This window comes from Danio rerio, chromosome 18 (assembly GCF_049306965.1).
Source record: "Danio rerio strain Tuebingen ecotype United States chromosome 18, GRCz12tu, whole genome shotgun sequence".
Lineage (NCBI taxonomy): Eukaryota > Metazoa > Chordata > Actinopteri > Cypriniformes > Danionidae > Danio > Danio rerio.
Window position 1 is genome coordinate 53852937 of NC_133193.1, and position 25555 is coordinate 53878491.

Consider the following 25555-nt stretch of genomic DNA (forward strand, 5'->3'; position numbering starts at 1 on the left):
CAGTGTTGAGCATAAATGAGCCTCACAGATCTCTTTATACAGTAATATTCCCTCCAGGATGCTCGACAGTAATACATGTGTGCAGATACAGGAGATTAGTCAGAACTGAAGACAAAACTGATCAACTCATCTAACTAAAACTGAAGATCACAGAGCAAACATTACTACACACTAATTAATGTTGGGGAAACATATTAAACAAAATATGATCAACAGGAAAAATCAAGAGAAACATAAAAAATATTAAACTGAGCAGAAATGTTGTAGTTTACATTATTATTATTTTAATTTTTTGCAATATAAATGTATTATCTTTTTATTTCTAAATATATTCAGTGACTAAACTCTTATTTTAACGGATATAACTTTAATAAAAAAGGTTTGCTTAAATGCACCAAAATATATTGTCTATATTCACTGAGAAATGCATGAATAAAATATACATTCTCAATATTTGGAGTACTGTACATACACAAAAATGAATTATCATAACTTATTAGTGACATATTCAATTGTATATTAGTACAAACAAGCATCTTTTTTATCTTAATTACACAAATTTAATTTAATTCAAGTAAAAACAACTATTCACACAACTAAACTGAATCAAATGCAAACATCTGCTCCTTCACAAAACACCTTTTTCCTACAGTTAATTATTTTATTACTCATTTGACTAAACTCAAAACTGCCAAACAGAGAATAAAATAAAGGACATATAATGCTTATGATGTAAACGACACCATCAGTTCATGCATACTGAAGGGAAGGCCGTCAGCGCTTTAACTAAAGCACATCAATATTTACACTTAATTTAACAAAGTACAAAGTCTTGCTATGGATTTCATTTACTATATTCTTGCTGAACTGTTCAGTTGATTTTGATTATGTGAATCTACGAGTATATAATAATATAATATAATATAATATAATATAATATAATATAATATAATATAATATAATATAATATAATAATGTAATATTATATAATATAATTCATTTTCCTTCAGCTTAGTCCCTTTATTCATCAGGGGTCGCCACATGAACCGCCAATTATTCCAGCATGTTTTACACTGCAGATGCCCTTCCAGCCGCAACCCAGTAGTGGGAAACACCCATACACACTCATTAACACACACTCATACACTACAGACAATGTAGCCTACCCAATTCACCTGCAGCATGTGTTTGGACTGTGGGAGAAACCGGAGCACCTGGAGGAAACCCACAAACACAGGGAGAACATGCAAACTCCACACAGAAACACCAACTGACCCAGCTCAGAATCAAACCAGCAACCTGAGTGCTGTAGGGCAATAGTGCAAACCACTGAGCCACTATGTTGCTATAATGTAATATAATATAATATAATAAGCTTAATATTGCACATTATTATATTATATTCATCAGAATTTTATTTTATTTTATTTTTTGAGATTTCAGTACAAATGTTGATGCAGTACCAAACATTTCCTTAAAAAAATAAATAAATAATTAGTTTTCTTTTTCTGAACCATATAGCAGACTACTAACATACAGTGATATAATGTGAAATCGTCCTTTCAGAAATGAGCGGAATATACGAGAGGGCGAGTGTTTTTCAGACAGTTTTATGGTCTGATTCTGGATGTTTTCCTTCATTCTTGTGAGAATTCTGCTGAATGAAGCATTTGATAATCAAAGTTAAGCAGTTTTCCCTCAGGCTGAAACCCGCTTCATTCCCCAGTTATTATCAGTTAAACTCATTACACCACTAATGAGTTAAACATGAATATTTAGATCATTGTTTTAAACTGAATGGCTGAATCATCATCACTAATACAAGCAGACATGAGGGAATGTGCATCAACATTGTTTTTATCTAATGTAATGTAAACGCACTGTATTTGTCCACTCGCCTCCACTCTTATTTTAATATGCAAAATGCAAATTACTGCAAAAATTGAACTCAGGTGAAATGTAAAATGAACTTTGATGTGCATGGTGGCTTTGGGCAAAACTGTTGAAGAATGCAAATGATCCTGGCATGATGACTTGAGCGTTTGCCCTTAGTTTGCAAGACCAACATGAACTTTTGAAGCTTATTTTGAAACGCCTTTAGGCTAAAAGCACCCTGAAGGCTGCACGCCCACCGGTTGACAGTATAAAAGCCACAGCACGATCTATAAGGCTCATCCTGAATCCAGAATCCATCAGTGCATCTTTAACATCTTCACTTTCAGTGACCAACATGAGCTTCAAATTAAAGTCGGGCTGCAGGTCAAGCTGCCACACCACCTCCGGCTTTGTGAGTTAGACTTTTATGCCATATTGTTATTGAGTATTTTAATAATGAGATTTCTCATGATTACTTAAACCATTTAGTTTTGTAGTGACATTACATTAAACAGGATAAACATATATTTTTTTCAGATCTAATTCAGACCAATCTATGTCAGGGTTACACATTTAGCAAGGCTAAAGAGAGTAGGGCTACATCTAATTGGTCAAATTTAGATAAACAACTGCTGCATAAAACATATGTAATTTAGTTTATCACACGACTGTAATAAGTATATTCCATATACTCTTATAATGATACTGTGCAGCTCTAGAAATCAGATATTATACCCGAGTCTGCTGAACATTATAAACTGAAAAGACTATTAATATTTGAAAAGAGTTTTTAGTTTTAGATTGATTGGGATGATTTTGTAGGGCAGCGCATCTACATGAAATCTAATAAACAATCTACAAGCATGGATTAATACAATAACAATAAACACATTAAATAAATGAAGTTTTATGGTTTTCAGTATTCAGATAAAGTAATTAAATATTCACTGCATAAAATTTACTTAGAGATTTTGCGATAATTCTGGTCCAAATATTTTTTATCGTGTTTCTAGTCTAAATATCTAAAAATTCTTAAACCAAGAAGCATTTTCTAAAGAAGCTAAATATATTGTCTTTTTTAAAGAAATAATATGCCAAAATTAAGTTAATTAATCTGCCAACAAGGTAAGCAAAATAATCAAGTTTTTCCTTCTGGCATGAGATTATTTTGTTTACCCCACTGGCAGATTATTTTTCTTGTTTAAAGGGAAAACTCTGTTGATTTTGCCTCATTATTTCTGAAATTATGTTTTGCTTGTCTAAAAAAATTATTCTTTATTTAAGAATTTTTAGATATTTGGACTAGAACCAGGATAAAATAGTCTAAGTAAGAAACACATTTTTGTCATAATGATAATGAAATGATGTATTGTGCAGCCTTGGCTTCCTTTTACCAATTTCAATGTGGTTCTGTCTTGAAAATAATTTTTTTGACAACACATTCATATTATGCAGAGCGTCCCTTATGTGAGCCGAATTCATGGAGGACTGAAAGCTGGGAAAGGCGTCTTCATCCAGGGAGCTGTTCCTGCTGGATCTGATGGGTGAATCTTTTCTAAGAGTTTTTGTCTTGTTTCTAGTCCACATATCAAATTCTGAAATCAGTCACCATTTTCTAGACAAGCACTAAATGTAGTCTTGTTTTCAGTAATAATCAGTCAAAATAAAGTGAGTTTCTCCTTAAAACAAGCACAATAATTGGGGAAGAGAAATAATCTAGAAACATTATTTTGCTTACCCCACTGTTAAATTAGCAATATATGATATTGGTCCGGAAGGAAATTCAGTAATAGGCAGATTATTTTGTTTGTTTTGAGGAAAAAACTCACTAAATATTGACCTTTCTGAAAAACAATATTTTTAAAACTTGTTTTTTAGTTTTAGTATTTATACAATAGTTTAATATTTATACAATGTGTAATTTAATTAATTACACATTAATTAATAATATTAAGATAACACTTACACAGATTTGTTATTTAAAAATAGCCTTTTAAACTTAAGAATTGCTTACCTAGTATGATTTCTAATATCAAATACTTTGAAAACATTGTATGGTTTACGTTTTTTTTGTTTTTTTGTTTTTTTAATTTACTTTATTTTAAAGGTACTTATTGGATTATGAATGTTAAAAATCTGTTTATTTTTAAACCAAAAACCTTTGTCTGGAAAATGCCTCTTAATTTTAAAAACATATTTAAACTAGAAACAAGGACCAAAGCATTTTTATTTCGCAGTGTGGACTCTTTAGACTTTAATTTCTTCTCTCTTTCATGTTACCTCTGCAGCTTTGTGGTGAATCTGAAGTGTGGAGAGTCTGACGGGGATGACATCGCCTTTCAAATGAAGCCTCAGTTTATCAGTAACTTCACTGCGGTAAACAGCCGCCAAAACGGATCATGGGGAAAAGAGGAGAAACTGGACTTTCCTTTAAAACCGGGGAGCAGTTTTGATCTGAACATTGCAGTGAATTCTGAAGGTTATCAGGTGAGTTTTGATGCTTTATACTATATAAGTGCAACATGCCAAGACTATTTTACAATTAGACCTTTTAGCTTTTCTTAAATTGTAATTGAACTTTGGTTTAAAGTTTAGTTTTTAACTTGTTTTTTGTTTTAAGGCAAATTTAATAAAACAGGTTTTAATAAGAAACCATAATTTTTCAATTAATCCAATAGTAAAATGTACTTTGAATGAAAGTATTCACTTTTTTCAGTATACAAGATCAATTAGGACATATTAATTAAAGTCATTTTTCATCTGCAGGTGTTTTTGAGTGGACAAGAAGTCGGTTGTTTTCAGCATCGTATATCTCTGGAACGCGTCAACACTCTGGCTGTCGCAGGAGGGGTTTCTTTAACAAACGTGATGTTCACCGAGGTCAGTGTTTCTTTGAAGATTTCTAGTTCTTGACATCTGCTTGGTGTGTATAAGCCTTAAAGGGCACCTATTAAGCAGAAATCACTTTTATAGGGGGTTTAAGTTGTGTTTTGTGTACATATATTCAGCCTCTAATGCTAAACATGAGTGAATTGTGTTTCTTATAATCAGACTTGATGCAGAAACACTTTGATTGACATTCTCCCTTTGTACGTGTCATCAAAGGGGAAAGCCCCGTCCACTAGTGGCCATCTCTCCCTCTCATTAGCATGTCCAGCAGGCCTGAGTGAGAAGCAGCCGTCTGACCATTAGCCATTAGAGTGTTTGAGCTGCTGAAGATCATGTCAGCATAGACTCTCTCATTTTAATTTAAAGAGACAGTGACCAAAACGCCACAACTGAGATCAAAGCCTGAAGGGGTCAGTTTTAAACATTATCTGGGAGCGATTTTCAGCTGAAACGTCACTACACACTCTAGAGACGGCAGACACACATTTGACATGTTGTAAAAAGGGGCAGAATAGGTCCCATTAAAAGCAGCAAAATCCTTCAATAATGTCATTTACAATATAGTGGAGGAAAGGGGTACAACCACAATTAGGTTTGAGCCATTGAGACGAGTGCCTGAAATCTTTTAACAATCCTCTAAAGAAACGGTGGAAAATAAAGTCCTGTTTATTTCAATGGTTACTATCTTGCTTTTACAGGGCTGGTCTGGGTCTTCTAGCATCAGGGGTGGCAGAGGCATGCATCACTCACATCATGGGGTTTTTAGAGGACATTCATCTATGCGGGAGGGAACCTGGTCTTTCACTGAGACCAAACATCATCCGTCAACTACCCATCTGACAACTGAACTTTCCTTAAGCAACCCAGTCCAAAATCCTGTGAGTAACACAAACTATGCTGGAACACATCAAGCTTAAACAGTGTGTAAAAAAGAGTGTATCAACTAAAAGGAAATGTACACATAATAGTTTCAGGAGTAATGACACTCTTTTATGTTAGAACAACATTTAAAAGTTCAAATACTTCAAAAGCAGAAGAATTGGGGTCTGATTTACTAAATTGGCCTTGAAATGTGAATGTACACTAATTTATTTATTAATGGTAATAGCTCAATAGTTGTCTTATGCTCCCCTCAGAAACTCCCTTATGTGGGCCCTATTTCAGGAGGACTGAGAGAAGGCATGGCCTTGTATGTCAAAGGAGTTGTTCCTAATAATGCTGATCGGTAAGAAATAGTTTTTACATTTACATTAATTCAGATTTAGTTGGATTTTGCTAGTTTCAGTTTTGAATTTCAGTCATTTATCAGTAATACTGGTCTCACCAGGGGCAGGGTGATTGTTTTAGTGTTGCCTCATAGTAATTTTATTTACTCTAACAATGGCGATGATCTGCCAAGTCACGTCTTTCTGCTTAACTGTGATGCAAGCCATTCAGTTTTAGTGTCTTTTCTCTAACAGAACTAATTGATTTTTAATACAGTAAAAGACTATTGATAAAAACACAGCGGACGAGTGAAAGAATTAGTGCTTCTGCATGACACAGCTAACACCTTTAACATCGACTTGCACCAAGCACAGTTCCTTCAACATGTTCAAATTTCAATGCAGATTTGCACTAAATTTCAAGACTGGGATTTCTGACAAGGATGACGTTGCTTTCCACTTCAACCCTCGAATGGAGCAGAAGGTGACCATGAACAGTTTCCAGAACGGAGCATGGGGAACTGAGGAAAGTGTCTCAGACAACCCCTTTAAAAAGGGGCAAGATTTTGAGATGTTGACTGCCATCACATCTGCAGGATATCAGGTACTTTGTATGAGGCATGGAACTAAACACACACATTCAAAAAGCAGAACTTGTCCTCATGCAGGCTGTATTGTGGTTCATAAGGTTTATGTGAACGGCAAGGAACTGTACACATTCAAGCATCATATACCACTGGAAAAGGTGGCAGTGTTGAATATTGGTGGAGATGTAACCCTGAACCTTTTTGGCTTCATTCAAGTAAGTTACATTTTCTGCAGGTAAGCCAAAATAACATAAAAAAATTAAACTGTCCCAGAATCCACTATCAAATAATGCAAAGACTACAGAACTTTATAAATATATCCTCTCTCTGTTCTTTGGTTAGAACTTGAGCACTTCTGCATTCCCTACCAGAGACACAAAAACATTCACCAGCCTCGGCAGCTCACATGGGAAATGGTCCAGCACACACTATGAAATTTCACAACCAGTCCAACACCCTGTGAGTGGACGATACTATCATTTCACTAATGAATGCACAACAAAATAAAAACACCTAATGAAACAAGTGCACTAGAACGGTTTCACCATAAACCATATGTCTTACCACAGATTCTAAAATCTGGTTAATATGAGAAAAATGCTTAATTTCTTGTGGTTACTGCAGAATCTTCCTCGTGTGGTCCAGATTCCCGGAGGACTGAAAGAAGGCATGATCTTGTACATGAAGGGAGCTGTTCCTGCCAATGCTGACAGGTTTGTAATAATTTTTGCCTTTTATTAAAATGGACAAAAACTAAGTACTGATAAATTAATTTGTTTACTTATTTCCAACCTTATCCAGATTTGAAATCAATTTCAAGACTGGGCAGTCTGGTGATGATGACACTGCTTTCCATTTCAACCCTCGGATGGATAAGAACGTGGCCATGAACAGCATAATAAATGGACAATCTGGAACAGAAGAAATTATCTCCGACAACCCTTTTAAAAAGGGAGAACCATTTGAGATGTTAACTATCATCAAACCTGAAGGATATCAGGTAAGTGTTGTAAGAAGATCAGCTAGCCACACCTATAAAAGAAAGCTAGGAGCGTGTCCCCTTATGGGTTGTGTTGTTTTGGTTCATCAGGTGCAAGTGAATGGCAAAGAACAGTGCATATTCAAGCACCGTACACCTCTTGAAAGAGTGTCAGCATTAAATATCAGCGGAGACGTTGCTGTAAACAACTTGGAGATCTCACAGTCAATCCAAAACCCAGTGAGTGACTGATCCTTTACGGTGTAAGCTGATATTGGCTTTGATCTTTGATCTACAAAACCCCCCTAAAAAATGTTCTCATACTGTAAAGTTGAAAATAAACCACAGGAATCTAGTCACTGTGAGATAATGCCTAATTTATTGCATTAACTGCAGAATATTCCTTATGTGGGCCAAGTTCCTGGAGGACTGAGAGAAGGCATGGCCCTGTTCATGCAGGGTGTTGTTCCTGATAATGCTGACCAGTAAGCCATTGCTTTGTTGAACAGTTTGTGTAAAAAATTATTTGGTGCTATTTGAGAATGTTTGCTGTAACGTCCTTCAATTTCATTATAGATTTGAAATCAATTTTAAGACTGGGCAGTCTGGCAGTGATGACATTGCTTTCCACTTCAACCCCCGAATGGGCCAGAAGGTGGTCATGAACAGCTTCAGGAATGGAGCATGGGAAACTGAGGAAAGTGTCTCAGACAACCCCTTTACAAAGGGACAACACTTTAAGATGCTGACTGCCATCACATCTGCTGGATATCAGGTACTTATTTTACAACACAAATCCCACTATATAGTCCAAAAAGGAAGATAGAATCCTGTCCTTAAATGCAATGTGTTGGTTTGGATCATCAGGTGTACGTGAATGACAAAGAACTGTGCACATTCAAGCACCGTCTACCACTGGAAAGATTGTCAACATTAAATATCAGTGGAAATGTTGCCATCAACTCTCTTGGCTCCATACAAGTAAGCTGTGTTTTCCTCAGATGTGGAAATATTTCAGCACAACTGCAGGAACTACTGACAATGATGTGGAAAGTAAAAATCTCTGTAAATTCTCTTTTTAGAACTGGAGCACATCCTCACCCGTTACTCAAGCCAAGTCAACAATCCCCAGCCACGGCAGCACACATGGGAAATGGTCCAGCACACACTTGGAGATCTCGCAACCAGTCCAACAACCTGTGAGTGACTGATCCTATCCTTTCAATTTTTAATGCACAACAAAGTAAAAACAGCTAATCAAACAAGGATATGACAACCATTTCATCCAAGATCACTTGTACCACCATAGTTTCAGGATTGTGATGACCAATCTAAACAATGAAAAGCTACATACCCTTGGAAAGTTGGAATCCTGCTGCAAACAATTACTAAAAATAGAATAATTTCTATTTTCTTGTGGTTACTGCAGAAACTTGCTCGTGTGGTCCAGATTCCCGGAGGACTGAAAGAAGGCATGATCTTGTACATGAAGGGAGCTGTTCCTGCCAATGCTGACAGGTTAATATCCATTTGTGCATAACATGAAATTGAATGAATACTACTTACTATTAGCTGGATTTTGTTGTTTTAACTTATTTCCAACCTTATGCAGATTTGAAATCAATTTCAAGACTGGGCAGTCTGGTGATGATGACACTGCTTTCCATTTCAACCCTCGGCTGGATAAGAACGTGGCCATGAACAGCGTAATAAATGGACAATCTGGAACAGAAGAAATTATCTCTGACAACCCTTTTAAAAAGGGAGAACCATTTGAGATGTTAACTATCATCAAACCTGAAGGATATCAGGTAAGTGTTGTAAGAAGATCAGCTAGCCACACCTATAAAAGAAAGCTAGGAGCGTGTCCCCTTATGGGTTGTGTTGTTTTGGTTCATCAGGTGCAAGTGAATGGCAAAGAACAGTGCATATTCAAGCACCGTACACCTCTTGAAAGAGTGTCAGCATTAAATATCAGTGGAGACGTTGCTGTAAACAACTTGGAGATCTCACAGTCAATCCAAAACCCAGTGAGTGACTGATCCTTTACGGTGAAAGCCCTTATTGCCTTTTTGTTTTAAACAAGACTAGATTTCTCACTAAAGTTTCAGGATTGTGATGGCAAATTTAATCATTAACAAATTTAACGTTCCCATACTGTAAAGCTGAAAATCTGCCACAACAATCTAGTCAATGTAAGATAATGCACATTTTCTTGTGTTTTCTGCAGATTATTCCTTATGTGGGCCAAGTTCCCGGAGGACTGAGAGAAGGCATGGCCCTGTTCATGCAGGGTGTTGTTCCTGATAATGCTGACCAGTAAGCCATTGCTTTGTTGAACAGTTTACTTAATCCTTTGATGCACAAGCAATAAAATAGATATAGAAAAAATAAGCTTAGACAGGTCACTTTAGACCATTGTAGTGCATCAAAGGGTTAAATGAACAAAAATTATTTGGTGCTAATTGAGAATGGCTGCTGTAACGTCCTTCAATTTCATTATAGATTTGAGATCAACTTCAAGACTGGGCAGTCTGGCAGTGATGACATTGCTTTCCACTTTAAACCCCAAATGGGCCAGAAGGTGGTCATGAACAGCTTCAGGAATGGAGCATGGGAAACTGAGGAAAGTGTCTCAGACAACCCCTTTACAAAGGGACAACACTTTAAGATGCTGACTGCCATCACATCTGCAGGATATCAGGTACTTTTTTGCAACATAAATCCCACTACATAGTCCAAAAAGGAGGCTAGAATCCTGTCCTTAAATGCAATGTGTTGGTTTGGATCATCAGGTGTACGTGAATGACAAAGAACTGTGCACATTCAAGCACCGTCTACCACTGGAAAGATTGTCAACATTAAATATCAGTGGAAATGTTGCCATCAACTCTCTTGGCTCCATACAAGTAAGCTGTGTTTTCCTCAGTTTTGGCAACATTTCAGCACAACTGACACTACATCAGAAACTACAGACAAAGAAGTGGAAAGTAAAAATCTTTGTAAATTCTCTTTTTAGAACTGGAGCACATCCTCACCCGTTACTCAAGCCAAGTCAACAATCCCCAGCCACGGCAGCACACATAGGAAATGGTCCAGCACACACTTGGAGATCTCGCAACCAGTCCAACAACCTGTAAGTGACTGATCCTATCCTTTCACTAATGAATGCACAACAGCGTGACAAGTGTTCAACAAGTGTTTCATCCAAGGGCACTTGTCTCAACATAGTTTGATGATTGTGTTGACCAACCTAAACAATGTCATTTCATATACTCATCCAGAAATCCAGCCACAAAGTTCTTGTTACTATAAGAAAATGCCTATTTTCTTGTGGTTACTGCAGAATCTTCCTCGTGTGGTCCAGATTCCCGGAGGACTGAAAGAAGGCATGATCTTGTACATGAAGGGAGCTGTTCCTGCCAATGCTGACAGGTTAATAATCATTTGTGCCTAACATGAAATTGAACATAAACTATTTACAATAAGCTGGATTTTGTTGCTTTAACATATTTCCAACCTTATGCAGATTTGAAATCAATTTCAAGACTGGGCAGTCTGGTGATGATGACACTGCTTTCCATTTCAACCCTCGGCTGGATAAGAACGTGGCCATGAACAGCGTAATAAATGGACAATCTGGAACAGAAGAAATTATCTCTGACAACCCTTTTAAAAAGGGAGAACCATTTGAGATGTTAACTATCATCAAACCTGAAGGATATCAGGTAAGTGTTGTAAGAAGATCAGCTAGCCACACCTATAAAAGAAAGCTAGGAGCGTGTCCCCTTATGGGTTGTGTTGTTTTGGTTCATCAGGTGCAAGTGAATGGCAAAGAACAGTGCATATTCAAGCACCGTACACCTCTTGAAAGAGTGTCAGCATTAAATATCGGTGGAGACGTTGCTGTAAACAACTTGGAGATCTCACAGTCAATCCAAAACCCAGTGAGTGACTGATCCTTTACGGTGAAAGCTGATATTGGCTTTTGGTTTTAAACAAAAGTACATTTATCACCACAGTTTCTGGATTGTGATGACCAGTAGAATCAATAGAAAAATTCTACATTCACTTACTGTAAAGCTAAAAATCTGCCATGATAATATAATTAGAGTAACAATATACATTTTTTTATGTTTACTTTAGAATATTCCTTATGTGGGCCAGGTTCCTGGAGGACTGAGAGAAGGCATGGCCCTGTTCATGCAGGGTGTTGTTCCTGATAATGCTGACCAGTAAGCCATTGCTTTGTTGAACAGTTTGCTTAAAAGAACAAAAGGTTTGGTGCTATTTAGGAATGGTTGCTGTAACATCCTTTAACTTCTATATAGATTTGAGATCAATTTTAAGACTGGGCAGTCTGGCAGTGATGACATTGCTTTCCACTTCAACCCCCGAATGGGCCAGAAGGTGGTCATGAACAGCTTCAGGAATGGAGCATGGGAAACTGAGGAAAGTGTCTCAGACAACCCTTTTACAAAGGGACAACACTTTAAGATGCTGACTGCCATCACATCTGCTGGATATCAGGTACTTTTTTGCAACATAAATCCCACTACATAGTCCAAAAAGGAAGATAGAATCTTCTCCTATTTGCAATGTGTTGGTTTGGATCATCAGGTGTACGTGAATGACAAAGAACTGTGCTCATTCAAGCACCGTCTACCACTGGAAAGATTGTCAACATTAAATATCAGTGGAAATGTTGCCATCAGCTCTCTTGGCTCCATACAAGTAAGCTGTGTTTTCCTCAGTTTTGGCAACATTTCAGCACAACTGACACTACATCAGAAACTACTGACAAAGATGTGGAAAGTAAAAATCTTTGTAAATTCTCTTTTAGAACTGGAGCACATCCTCACCCGTTACTCAAGCCAAGTCATCAATCCCCAGCCTGGGAAGGTCATCTGGAAAATGGTCCACCACACACTTGGAGATCTCACAACCAGTCCAACAACCTGTAAGTGACTGATCCTATCCTTTCACTAATGAATGCACAACAGCGTGACAAGTGTTCAACAAGTGTTTCATCCAAGGGCACTTGTCTCAACATAGTTTGATGATTGTGTTGACCAACCTAAACAATGTCATTTCATATACTCATCCAGAAATCCAGCCACAAAGTTCTTGTTACTATAAGAAAATGCCTGTTTTCTTGTGGTTACTGCAGAAACTTCATAAGGTGGTCCAGATTCCTGGAGGACTGAAAGAAGGCATGATCTTGTACATGAAGGGAGCTGTTCCTGCCAATGCTGACAGGTTAATATCCATTTGTGCATAACATGAAATTGAATGAATACTACTTACAATAAGCTCGATTTTGTTGTTTTAACTTATTTCCAACCTTATGCAGATTTGAAATCAATTTCAAGACTGGGCAGTCTGGTGATGATGACACTGCTTTCCATTTCAACCCTCGGCTGGATAAGAACGTGGCCATGAACAGCGTAATAAATGGACAATCTGGAACAGAAGAAATTATCTCTGACAACCCTTTTAAAAAGGGAGAACCATTTGAGATGTTAACTATCATCAAACCTGAAGGATATCAGGTAAGTGTTGTAAGAAGATCAGCTAGCCACACCTATAAAAGAAAGCTAGGAGCGTGTCCCCTTATGGGTTGTGTTGTTTTGGTTCATCAGGTGCAAGTGAATGGCAAAGAACAGTGCATATTCAAGCACCGTACACCTCTTGAAAGAGTGTCAGCATTAAATATCGGTGGAGACGTTGCTGTAAACAACTTGGAGATCTTGCAGTCAATCCAAAACCCAGTGAGTGACTGATCCTTTACGGTGAAAGCCCTTATTGCCTTTTTGTTTTAAACAAGACTAGATTTCTCACTAAAGTTTCAGGATTGTGATGGCAAATTTAATCATTAACAAATTTAACGTTCCCATACTGTAAAGCTGAAAATCTGCCACAACAATCTAGTCAATGTAAGATAATGCACATTTTCTTGTGTTTTCTGCAGAATATTCCTTATGTGGGCCAAGTTCCCGGAGGACTGAGAGAAGGCATGGCCCTGTTCATGCAGGGTGTTGTTCCTGATAATGCTGACCAGTAAGCCATTGCTTTGTTGAACAGTTTACTTAATCCTTTGATGCACAAGCTATAAAATAGATATAGAAAAAATAAGCTTAGACAGGTCACTTTAGACCATTGTAGTGCATCAAAGGGTTAAATGAACAAAAATTATTTGGTGCTATTTGAGAATGGCTGCTGTAACGTCCTTCAATTTCATTATAGATTTGAGATCAATTTCAAGACTGGGCAGTCTGGCAGTGATGACATTGCTTTCCACTTTAAACCCCAAATGGGCCAGAAGGTGGTCATGAACAGCTTCAGGAATGGAGCATGGGAAACTGAGGAAAGTGTCTCAGACAACCCCTTTACAAAGGGACAACACTTTAAGATGCTGACTGCCATCACATCTGCAGGATATCAGGTACTTTTTTGCAACATAAATCCCACTACATAGTCCAAAAAGGAGGCTAGAATCCTGTCCTTAAATGCAATGTGTTGGTTTGGATCATCAGGTGTACGTGAATGACAAAGAACTGTGCACATTCAAGCACCGTCTACCACTGGAAAGATTGTCAACATTAAATATCAGTGGAAATGTTGCCATCAACTCTCTTGGCTCCATACAAGTAAGCTGTGTTTTCCTCAGTTTTGGCAACATTTCAGCACAACTGACACTACATCAGAAACTACTGACAATGATGTGGAAAATAGTAAATAGTATAAATTCTCTCTCTTTCTGTTCTTCATTAGAACTGGAGCACATCCTCACCTGTTGCTCAAGCCAGGTCAGCAATACCCAGCCAGGGCAGCTCTCATGGGAAATGGTCCAGCACACACTTGGAGATCTCGCAACCAGTCCAACACCCTGTGAGTAACTGATCCTATCCTATCAATTCTTAATGCACAACAAAGCAAAAACAGCTTGTTAAACAACCATGTGAGAACTGTTTAATCCATGCACACATGTCTCATTATAGCTTCATGATTGTGTTGATCAACCTAAACAATCTCATTGTGTATACCCATTCAGAAATCCTCTTACAAAATTCTAGTTAATATGAGAAAAATGCTTGTTTTCTTGTGGTTACTGCAGAAACTTACTAAGGCGGTCCAGATTCCCGGAGGACTGAAAGAAGGCATGATCTTGTACATGAAGGGAGCTGTTCCTGCCAATGCTGACAGGTTAATAATTATTTGTGCCTAACATGAAATTGAACATAAACTATTTACAATAAGCTGGATTTTGTTGCTTTAACATATTTCCAAACTTATGCAGATTTGAAATCAATTTCAAGACTGGGCAGTCTGGTGATGATGACACTGCTTTCCATTTCAACCCTCGGCTGGATAAGAACGTGGCCATGAACAGCGTAATAAATGGACAATCTGGAACAGAAGAAATTATCTCTGACAACCCTTTTAAAAAGGGAGAACCATTTGAGATGTTGACTATGATCAAACCTGAAGGATATCAGGTAAGTGTTGTAAGAAGATCAGCTAGCCACACCTATAAAAGAAAGCTAGGAGCGTGTCCCCTTATGGGTTGTGTTGTTTTGGTTCATCAGGTGCAAGTGAATGGCAAAGAACAGTGCATATTCAAGCACCGTACACCTCTTGAAAGAGTGTCAGCATTAAATATCAGTGGAGACGTTGCTGTAAACAACTTGGAGATCTCACAGTCAATCCAAAACCCAGTGAGTGACTGATCCTTTACGGTGAAAGCCCTTATTGCCTTTTTATTTCAAACATGACTAGATTTCTCACTAAAGTTTCAGGATTGTGATGACCAATCTAAAAAGTCTGAAATAATTCTACATTCCTGTACTGTAAAGCTGAAAATCTGCCACAAGATCATAGTCAGCGTAGGATAAAGCTATTGTGTTTTCTACAGAATATTCCTTATGTGGACCAAATTCCTGGAGGACTGAGAGAAGGCATGGCCATGTTCATGCAGGGTGTTGTTCCTGATAATGCTGACCAGTAAGGCATTGCCTTGTTGAACAGTTTGTGTAAATGAACAAATATTGGTTAGTGGTATGTGGGAATGGTTGTTGTAACATCCTTTAACTTCAATGTAGATTTGAGATCAATTTCAAGACTGGGCAGTCTGGCAGTGATGACATTGCTTTCCACTTCAACCCCCGAATGGGCCAGAAGGTGACCATGAACAGCTTCAGGAATGGAGCATGGGAAACTGAGGAAAGTGTCTCAGACAACCCCTTTAAAAAAGGACAACATTTTAGTATGTTGACTGCCATCACATCTGCTGGATATCAGGTACTTATTATGTGATATAAATCACACTGCATAGTCCTAAAAGGTGGCTAGAAACTTCGCCTTAATTGCAATGTGTTGGTTTGGATCATCAGGTGTACGTGAATGACAAAGAACTGTGCACATTCAAGCACCGTCTACCACTGGAAAGATTGTCAACATTAAATATCAGTGGAAATGTTGCCATCAACTCTCTTGGCTCCATACAAGTAAGCTGTGTTTTCTTCAGATGTGGCAATATTTCAACATGAATGACACTTTGTAATTTCTCTCTCTTTTAAGAACTGGAGCACATCCTCACTTGTTCCTCAAGCCAAGTCAACAATCTCCAGCCTGGGCGGCTCACATGGGGAACAGTCTACCACACACTTGGAGATCTCACAACCAGTCCAACACCCTGTAAGTGAGCGTTTTGTTTTCAGAAGTGTAAGAATAGGATTAAAGTAAAAATAATTGTGATGAAACTTGTTTTACCTGAAACCATATGTCTCATCACAGTTTCAGTAAAAATTACTGAAATTTTAAAGCTTCATACTCATTCATAAAATTGTGCCAAACAATATCAGATAACACAGTTAAAGACAGACACATGTTATTGTGTTCCCTGCAGAGCATTCCTTATGTTGGCCCCATTTCAGGAGGACTGAGAGAGGGCATGGCCGTGTACTTGCAGGGTGTTGTTCCTCCTAATGCTGACAAGTAAGTAATTTTGTTTGACAGATGGAAAATCTGACAAAATTGGTTAATTATTGCTTGGATTTAAAAAACATAACGCATTTCAACTTTATTATAGATTTCAAATCAATTTTAAGACTGGGCAGTCTGGCAGTGATGACACTGCTTTCCACTTTAACCCCCGAATGGGCCAGATTGTGGCCATGAACAGCTTCAGGAACGGAAAATGGGAAACTCAGGAGAGTGTCTCCAACAACCCATTTAAAAAGGGGGAAGCTTTTGAGATGTTCACTGTCATCAAATCTGAAGGATATCAGGTTTGTGGTTTAAGTTCCAGAACGTACCACCTAACTAAATGTAATGCAAGAGTTTTTTTGCACACACTTACTGGTTCTGTTCATCAGGTGTATGTGAATGGCAAGGAACATTACACATTCAAGCACCGAATACCACTGGAAAAAGTGTCCACATTGAGTATTGTTGGAGGAGTTTCAGTCAAGCTTTTGGGCTTTATTGAAGTAAGTTACTTTTTTTGCAGTTGAGGCAATATTGCAGCATCACTGAAACAACACTGAATGCTGTGAAGATCGAAAGATCTTTCAAAATGCTTTATCTAATTCTTTTCCCAATAGAACTGGAGCAAATCTTCATTTTGTACCAAAGTCAAGTCCACTATCACCTGTATGGGAAGCTCACACAAGGAACAGTCCAGCATACACTCGGAGATCTCTCAAGCAGTCCAAAACCCTGTGAGTTACAAATCCTTTTCCAGTGACTCTTCCAATCACACAAATGAAAAACACGTCATGTAGAAAGTAGTGCACATGTAAAACAGGTAGTTCTGTTCCTTGATACAGTTTCTTTGAGCCGTGTTCAGAGCTGTATTAACTTATTCAAATCATACACCTGTACACCTGTAATTGTTTCTTGGCAACAATTACACAATCAGTCCTGAGCAATGCCCCATAGTTGTTGCAAATTTACTGTAAACCATACCATAGCTCCTTAGCAACTACTGCTTTATTTCAATCAAGGACAATTTCCCCACTAGTTTCAGGAATGTGATAGCTATTTTAAAAATTCCTGAAATTTCACATTTTCCTGTTTTAATAAGTTAAAATCCTTCAACAAGAATCTAGTACAGAGCTTCTGAACAGTGCATGTTATTGGGGTAGCGCAATGTTATACTGAGCTGTATGTACTGTACACATGTACACTCTCTTTCACCCAAGGTCAGCTCATGTACTGCTAACACTCATTTATAAAACGCAGTTCACTCCAATCCTGCACAGTTAATATACAGGTAGGCTGATGTCAATGGTTTTGTTTTTTCCTCGCAGAATCTTCCTTATGTTGGCCCCATTTCAGGAGGGCTGAGAGAAGGCATGGCCGTGTACTTGCAGGGTGTTGTTCCTCCTAATGCTGACAAGTAAGAAACCATTTTGTTTAGATAAATCAATGCAATTTGGATTTGGATGTTTTAATATAATTCAAATTCAATCCAGATTTGAGATCAATTTCAAGACTGGGCAGTCTGGCAGTGATGACATTGCTTTCCACTTCAACCCCCAAATGGGCCAGAAGGTGGTCATGAACAGCTTCAGGAATGGAGCATGGGAAACTGAGGAAAGTGTCTCAGACAACCCTTTTACAAAGGGACAAGATTTTGAGATGCTCACCGTCCTCCAGCCAGAAGGATATCAAGTATGTGCATTTACACAAAGCTTTCTGCATCCCTAAACGAAAGCTAAGAGCTTTTCTTTACTGACTGTTCTTACTCTGTTCATCAGGTGTATGTGAACGGCAAGGTGCTGCACACATTCAAGCACCGTATGCAACTAGAAAAAGTGTCCACCTTAAATATATTTGGAGGTGTTGCAGTAAATCTTTTGGGCTTCATTCAAGTAAGTCACATTATCTGCAGTAAAGGCAATATTGCAACATAAAGGATTTAGTGTCTGAATCCACTGACAATGATGTGGAGAATAAAGAGCTTTCTAAAGACATTTACTGTTTCCTCAACAGAACTGGAGCAAATCCTCATTTGCTACCCAAGTCAAGTCAACATACACCAGTCTGGGCAGCTCACATCTGGAGCAATCAACCACACACTCAGAGATCGTGCAAGCAGTCCAAAACCCTGTGAGTGAAAGATTCCTTCCAGATAATTTTAAACGCATGACTACGTGAAAGCACATAATGAAACTGCCACACAAGAAAACCCTAAGAGCAACTGATTCAGCATAATTTCTGATGACCTATTTCAAAATTGCGCAACTTCTAAACCATCAAATTTTATAGGGTATATGCTGACGCATGCTACCAGGACTTTTAATTTGCCAGTAACCTGGGTTAAGCGCTTCCGGTGAACTGTATGCCAATGCAAAACCGGCTCGTTTAAGGTCTGTTTTCTTTAAAAATCAGTGATCTCCACTGGCTGAATGATATCTGATATAAAGTTGGTCTCGGATTGTACAGAAGCACTGCAGTAAATTACATTTTCCCCCACAATGTCTTTATAATACAAGCATTTATTTTACCACAGTATATTCAATGGAGCTTCTGCGCTAGCCTCCTGATTCTGACCGGCGCTACCTTCTTGTCTCGTTTTACGCTTGAGCAAATAAATGAATGCCAAAGTCTTTTTAACTGATTGTATTTTGATTACATTACAACATCGATGCTGTAAAACGAATAATATAAAATGGAAAATAATTCACAATAACAGGTCAGGAAGTTTATCAGTATGGGAACAACACTGGCTCGGCATATACCTTATTATGTTCAAATCCTCCAACAAGAGTATAATGAATAAAAGCTGATTCCTGTTTTTGTGTTCTGCAGAACCTTCCTTATGTGGGCTCAATTTCTGGAGGACTGAGAGAAGGCATGGCCTTGTACTTCCAGGGTGTTGTTCCTCCTAATGCTGACAAGTAAGAAATCATATGGACAGTTAGAGAATGGAATACAAACTTTACAGCTCATTGGACTTCATAACTGTAACATTGGGCAAGTGGTTAGCATGGCAGCTTTAAAGCAAGAAGGTTGCTGGTTTGGGTTCAGGCTGGACCAGCAAGTCTTTCTGTGAGGAATTTGCATGTTCTCCCAGTGTTTGGGTAGGTTTCCTCCAGGTGCTCCGAGTTACCCCACAGTTGAAACACATGCATTATAGGTGCACAGGAGAAAATCAGTTGTCTGTATGAGTGAATGGGAGAGTAAGGGTTAGACTATCAGTGGTCTATAGTGAGTGCTTTAACATATATCATCTTTATTATAGATTTGAGATCAATTTCAAGACTGGGCAGTCTGGCAGTGATGACATTGCTTTCCACTTTAACCCCCTAATGGGCCAGAATTTGGACATGAACAGCTTCAGGAATGGAGCATGGGAAACTCAGGAGAGTGTCTCCAACAACCCTTTTAAAAAGGGGGAAGCTTTTGAGATGTTCATGGTCATCAAATCTGAAGGATATCAGGTTTGTGATTTAAGGAACAATACTCATTTCATTCTTTAAAAAAAGCCAAGAGCATCTCTTTATATTGGCTATTGCTAAATCTTTTCATCAGGTATATGTAAACGAAAACGACCTGTACACATTCAAGCACCGTATACCACTGGAAAAAGTGTCCATCTTGAATATTGTTGGAGCGGTTTCTATGAACATTTTTGGGTTCATTCAAGTAAGTTAAATTTTCTGCAGCTGTGGAAATACTACAACAACAATACAATACTGTGTTAAGAATCCACTGAGAAGTGTATCCAGCTTTCTAAACACACACTCTCACTATTTCCTCGACAGAACTGGAGCAAATCCTCATTTACTACTAGAGTCAAGTCAACAATCACCAGTCTGGGAAGCCCACAGTGGGATCTGTCCATAATACAATCAAAGGCCTTACAAGCAGTGCAAAATCCCGTGAGTGACCCATCCATTCCAGTCACTTAAGATATACTGCGCTCAAAATTTGTCATTTACTCCACTTTTTGTCATACCTTCAGATACTCAAGTGTGCTACTAGCATGCTTTTTTTGGATACATATTTTTAGCTAGATTATTTAGATAATTCAAATAAAGCTGAAGCCTCCACTAAATGTTATAAGATCTGGTTATTATAAGCATTGCATCATTGCGCTTAGGTAATTGTCAGTGCAAAGGAAAAGGTAAAGTAGCAGTGTACTATAAGTTGTTAGTTTCTTCCAACTTTCAAAAACATGCAAAAATATTTACAAGTGAGACAGTTTAAAGAGGTTGTATTTAAATAATACACTTACAAGTACACTACTAGCATATTGCTAATAGTATACTGTCTACATAAATTATACTTAAAAATACACTTGATCTTTACTTGAACATGCATAATTAAATAAATGTGCTGTACACTTATTTTAGGAAGAGATTTCAAAGCCATAAGACACTCTTCCTTCAGTGGAACTTTTTATTTACCCCACTCCCTTTCATTGTATTCAATGAAACCTTTGAACCATTCTTCTGTGTTTTTTCCACAAAAAAGAAAGCCAGGTTTGGAATGACATCAAGGTGAGTAAATGATGGCAGAATTTCTCTTCTTGGTTGAACGACCTCTATAATGAAACTGCAGTGCATGTTTCACCCAAAAGAAATTGTCTCACTGTCTTTTATATTAAGATTGTGATGACAACTTTAATCATCAATGCTTTTCCAATTTCCATTTTAATAAACTCAAACCGTCTCAAGATTGGGCTGATGCCGATTTTTTGTGCTCCTGTCAGAACCTTCCTTATTTGGGCCAAATCCCTGGAGGACTAAGAGAAGGCATGACCTTGTATGTGAAGGGAGTTGTTCCTAGTAATGGTGATCGGTGAGTTACAATTTCATATATTCAGGCCTCCATTAAAGTATGCACTAAATTCATCCTACCACTAGGGGTGTAATGGTATGTATTGATCCTTATCCATCACGTCAACTTATCAGCCATTCACAAACAACATGTCTTCGCATCTGAAAACATTACACATAAACTAGCGAGCAACTCTTGCCCCGCCTCTGAGTTCTTCTAATTGGTCCACTGCTGTGTAACTGACATTAATGAGCACCAATCATGTGCAAGGTTTATATTGTATTCTTCCATCACAAGTAGCTTGTCGGTTCTGTATACTGATTGTGTCGAAACACTTCTGCCTGTTCAAAATAAACAGATAAATGCAAGCACAGGGCAGTTGTTATTTTTCCTGTACCTGTATTGAACCCTGACCCTAAAAACTGATGTAGGTACCAAAACATGACTTCAGTATACCATTACACCCCTAGCTGCCACACAATAGGGCTTTTCAGATGTGAAACCCTGGGTCATCCTGTCATTAACGACAATAACCCTGGGTTGATCTCAGTGTGAAAAGCTCTATAGTAATATCTAATTCAACCAACAGTCACTATATGTGTCCACGCACCATAATCATAGCAAAACCCTAATGATACTGCAGCAAACATACAAGAGAGATCCAGCCCTGCAGTTATTCTTAAACAAAATGTGATCTTTACTTTCGATGGTGACCAATCTTTAAACTCTTTAAAATGTATTGACTTGCATGCAGGTTTTCAATCAACTTCAAGACCGGGTCTACTGATAAGGATGACATTGCTTTCCACTTCAATCCCCGAATGGGCTCAAAGCTGGTCATGAACAGTATGAAGAGCGGGAGATGGGGAGCGGAGGAATACGTCTCTGAAAACCCGTGTAAAAAGGGAGATGCTTTTGAGTTCTACATTCAGATCAAAGCTGAAGGATATCAGGTATGTGCTTCGGGACATAAAGCGCCCTGCATTTCCCAAAAGAAAACTAAAAAGTGGTTCCTGATGAGCTTCTGACACATTTTGTCAATTGAATGGTAAAGTTTTATCTTGCATCAACGAACAAGCAATTTGAATTTGAATTTTATGAGTCCAGCACGACTTGTGATATTGTGATAATATTATTAGTGTTGTTTTACCATGTTTGAGCAAAATTAATAATAATAGCCTACTCATATTAACCTTTATTTTACATCTACAGAATAATATAAATGTAAAAAAATAATTTCCCCTCATTAACCTTAATCAAATATCACTGCAACAGAAATGCTTTCATCTTGTTTCTAGTCCAAATATCTAAAATCACTTAAATTATGAAGCATTTTCTAGCCAAGCAAACAAAAATTGTCTCATTCTACCAATGGGGAAGTGAAATGATCTCGTTTTTGCTTTGAAATAAGAATATTTAGCTTGCCCCATTGGCAGATTATTTAGCTTGATTTAATAAAGAACTAACTTAATTTTGACTCATTTCTGAAAACAAACCATTGTATTTTGCTCATGTAAAAAATTTCTTAATATAAACTTTTTTAGATATTGGGGCTAAAAACAACACAAAAACCTACACTATTAAAAACAATTGAAAAGCTGTTTTTGGTTTGCCAGGTGCAATTCAAAGACCACAAGCAGAGCATGTTCAAACACCGCATCCCTTTTGAAAGAGTGACTACAATCAACGTTCTGGGGAATGTCTCTATCAGCTTTCTTGGATTTGTCATGGTGAGTGTAATCAGACCACTTGTTCACTGTACTGAAAACACACCCACATTAAAATGTTGTGCTTTTCTTTTAGTATAAAGCCTATAATGCTGATTTGTTTCCACAGGGGATGTGAATCGGATCATTTTTATGGCGGCTTCCACTGCATTAAAGAGCACTCAGCGAGAGAAAATCATGCACATCCTCATCCTGATATTCATACATCATCTACATCACTGATCCCAGTCTAATCCATTATGCCACACCAAGGTCGCTACATTTGTGGCAATGCAAGCAAATGAATCCATTTTCTCAAGTTTCAAAAGTAATGCGCTTTAGGATTTTCTTTAACATTGAGGCTAGTTTTCACACCCTGTTTTTACATAAATGGCCACAAGGTGGAACTCTTTCTACAGTGTTACAGCCAGCAAACTGAAAGCAATAATGTGCTTATTAAATTAATTAATTAAACAACATATTTTAAGTTGCTTTCCTGCCGAAAGTCCTTTCTGAAAAACTTCAACCATTAAGCAGTATTTCTTTATATGTAATTGCATAATCACATCTGTTGCTTAAACTACCTGCTTAATATAACGGCAAGCATTTACTGTGATAAGACTATATACCTATTCACATACTTCCATGTACTTCTTCATAGGGGTGATTCTAGAATTGAGGGTAATTTTGCTAAATCTTCTATTATTTTCCTTCTTTAATTTAACACTTTTAATTAATAACACAAATATTATCAATTGATCTCTAAAGGTAATTAGGGACATTTTGTCTAGAAAATATTAAATGAAAAGCTCCCTCTTTACCTATGTTTAACTGTCTTTGCCTCCTGAATCATATTCAGCTTCAATTTTCATCAAATAATTAAGGCTATTCTTCATCTTTTGTCTGTGTTTACTCTACTAAATCAAATAAACTTTTGCATGGACATCTATTTTCTGTATTATTTGTATTTTCATTTATTAAAAACCACATTTAGTGTCTGTCTTCTTTGCGTTTTAGTCAACTCTGTTGAATTGGTTAGAAAAAGGCAGAACAATCAGTAAAGCCCAGAGGGAAAAAGCATGTGACTTGATGTCACTTGGTGTGGCGGGAAACTCTGAAAGGCATTAAGGTGTGTCGCTATTCTTCTTTCAATGTTTTTTTAAGGTTCACCAAAAGTAGATTCAAGAGTTCACACTCAGCTGATTATTGATTATAAAGCAGGTTTGGCATGCAGTCCCGGGAGAGAGCACTGAGCTCATAAGATCCTCAAGCTTAGAGCTCCCTCCTGTTTGCAGGGCCAGAGGGGAGTTTGAGCTCAGGTAGGTCTCGAGAACTCCCCTCTTTAGTTAGAGCTGATGACAGATTATAAATCGCTTTATAGAGATATACTGCTGCAAGAGCTCGACTATAGTGCTTACTTATATTGATCAAATCGCTTATGCCACATGAATTTGAACTGTGGGAGGAAACCGAAGAGCCCCGGGGGAAACCCACACGAGCCCAGGGAGAACATGCAAACTTCACACAGATATGACAACTGGCCTGATTTGAACCAGTGACGTTCTTGCTGTAAAGAAACAGTGCTTAACACCGGGCCACCCTATAAAGGAAAAGGTGGAGGAGTAGGGGTGGAAGGGGGGATTCTTCAAAGCGATGTTAACTAATGTAAGAAACTGTGGTTATTTATAGTGAGTTAGGAATCATCTGATTGGTGAATCATAGGTTAGTTAATGCGGGACCAGCTGTGATTAATTATGATCACCCGATTCTCTCAAACTTAGTTTATGAACAAACTTCACTTGATTATGTGTCGACTCTGTTGCTGTGATATTTCACTCAATTTTTTAAAACAATAATATGATGAAAATACATAAAATCGTGTTTTAGAGTGGCATTTGAGGTTAGCATCTGGAGCTGAAGAACAACATGATGGAAAATGTCAACTCTGCTATTGTTTAAAAGGTTAAATATATCTTCATGAGGAAAGATCAGACATATGAGGCAGTGAAACTACAATAATCCACTACACCTCTCGCTAAACACTGTTCTGTTAGCCACTGATTTTTGGGGTTTGACTGAATAATCAGTGACCAGTTTAGGAAAATAGACAGATACAGCGAGATATAGCGATGAGAGGAAGGGAAATACTGCCGTACGCTTCAGACAGAACAGCACTGAGACTGTGACGTCACTGTAAATATGATGCAACTAGTGTGCAGTAAATCCAGCAGCCAGCACAAGCCTTATTATAAAGCTGATGTATGACTCCTGAGTCCCTGCAAACTTTTACCTCATAAATTAGACCCAAGTTAAGTGGTTCAATATCTGCCCTCCCGCTTGGAGACGTAAAACTGTGTTCAGCATCTGAACGGCTGAGGAAGAGCCTGATTTACAGAGTTCTGTTCGAGGATGCTGAGTGCACAGACATCCCTTATAAACATCTATCAGTGATCCCAGTCAACGATGCACATTTAACCTGCATGATCAAATGACATACTGTATAATAATTTGCACATTTACCTG

General features: G+C 37.8%; 2 protein-coding genes across 6 annotated transcripts in view; one reads left to right on the forward strand and one right to left on the reverse strand.

The window, feature by feature from the left end:
* ube2q1 (ubiquitin-conjugating enzyme E2Q family member 1) overlaps positions 1 to 25555 on the reverse strand; it is a 75656-nt gene that overhangs the window by 47482 nt on the left and 2619 nt on the right. The gene's annotated exons all lie outside the window — the stretch shown is intronic.
* lgals4 (galectin 4) lies at positions 1440 to 23979 on the forward strand. 4 transcript variants are annotated; one of them, XM_005173698.6, is made up of 60 exons: positions 1440 to 2287; positions 3331 to 3419; positions 4164 to 4362; positions 4642 to 4755; positions 5463 to 5642; positions 5901 to 5989; positions 6375 to 6573; positions 6658 to 6771; positions 6899 to 7015; positions 7181 to 7269; positions 7358 to 7556; positions 7647 to 7775; positions 7932 to 8020; positions 8112 to 8310; positions 8403 to 8516; positions 8618 to 8734; positions 8965 to 9053; positions 9148 to 9346; positions 9437 to 9565; positions 9766 to 9854; positions 10041 to 10239; positions 10331 to 10444; positions 10555 to 10671; positions 10882 to 10970; positions 11065 to 11263; positions 11354 to 11482; positions 11682 to 11770; positions 11867 to 12065; positions 12156 to 12269; positions 12379 to 12495; positions 12706 to 12794; positions 12889 to 13087; positions 13178 to 13306; positions 13507 to 13595; positions 13782 to 13980; positions 14072 to 14185; positions 14310 to 14426; positions 14653 to 14741; positions 14836 to 15034; positions 15125 to 15253; positions 15451 to 15539; positions 15638 to 15836; positions 15929 to 16042; positions 16116 to 16232; positions 16444 to 16532; positions 16627 to 16825; positions 16913 to 17026; positions 17141 to 17257; positions 17849 to 17937; positions 18014 to 18212; positions 18299 to 18412; positions 18534 to 18650; positions 19353 to 19441; positions 19786 to 19984; positions 20076 to 20189; positions 20309 to 20425; positions 21259 to 21347; positions 22081 to 22279; positions 22943 to 23056; positions 23163 to 23979. In XM_005173698.6, the coding sequence occupies exons 1-60, from the start codon at positions 2231 to 2233 to the stop codon at positions 23169 to 23171; spliced, it is 7806 nt and encodes a 2601-aa protein (XP_005173755.1). In that variant the 5' UTR covers positions 1440 to 2230; the 3' UTR covers positions 23172 to 23979. The 4 variants fall into 4 exon arrangements, with proteins under 4 accessions (XP_005173755.1, XP_005173757.1, XP_068071077.1 ...); XM_005173700.6 differs by lacking the exons at positions 16627 to 16825; positions 16913 to 17026; positions 17141 to 17257; positions 17849 to 17937; XM_068214976.2 differs by lacking the exons at positions 12156 to 12269; positions 12379 to 12495; positions 12706 to 12794; ... (2 more) ...; positions 13507 to 13595; positions 13782 to 13980.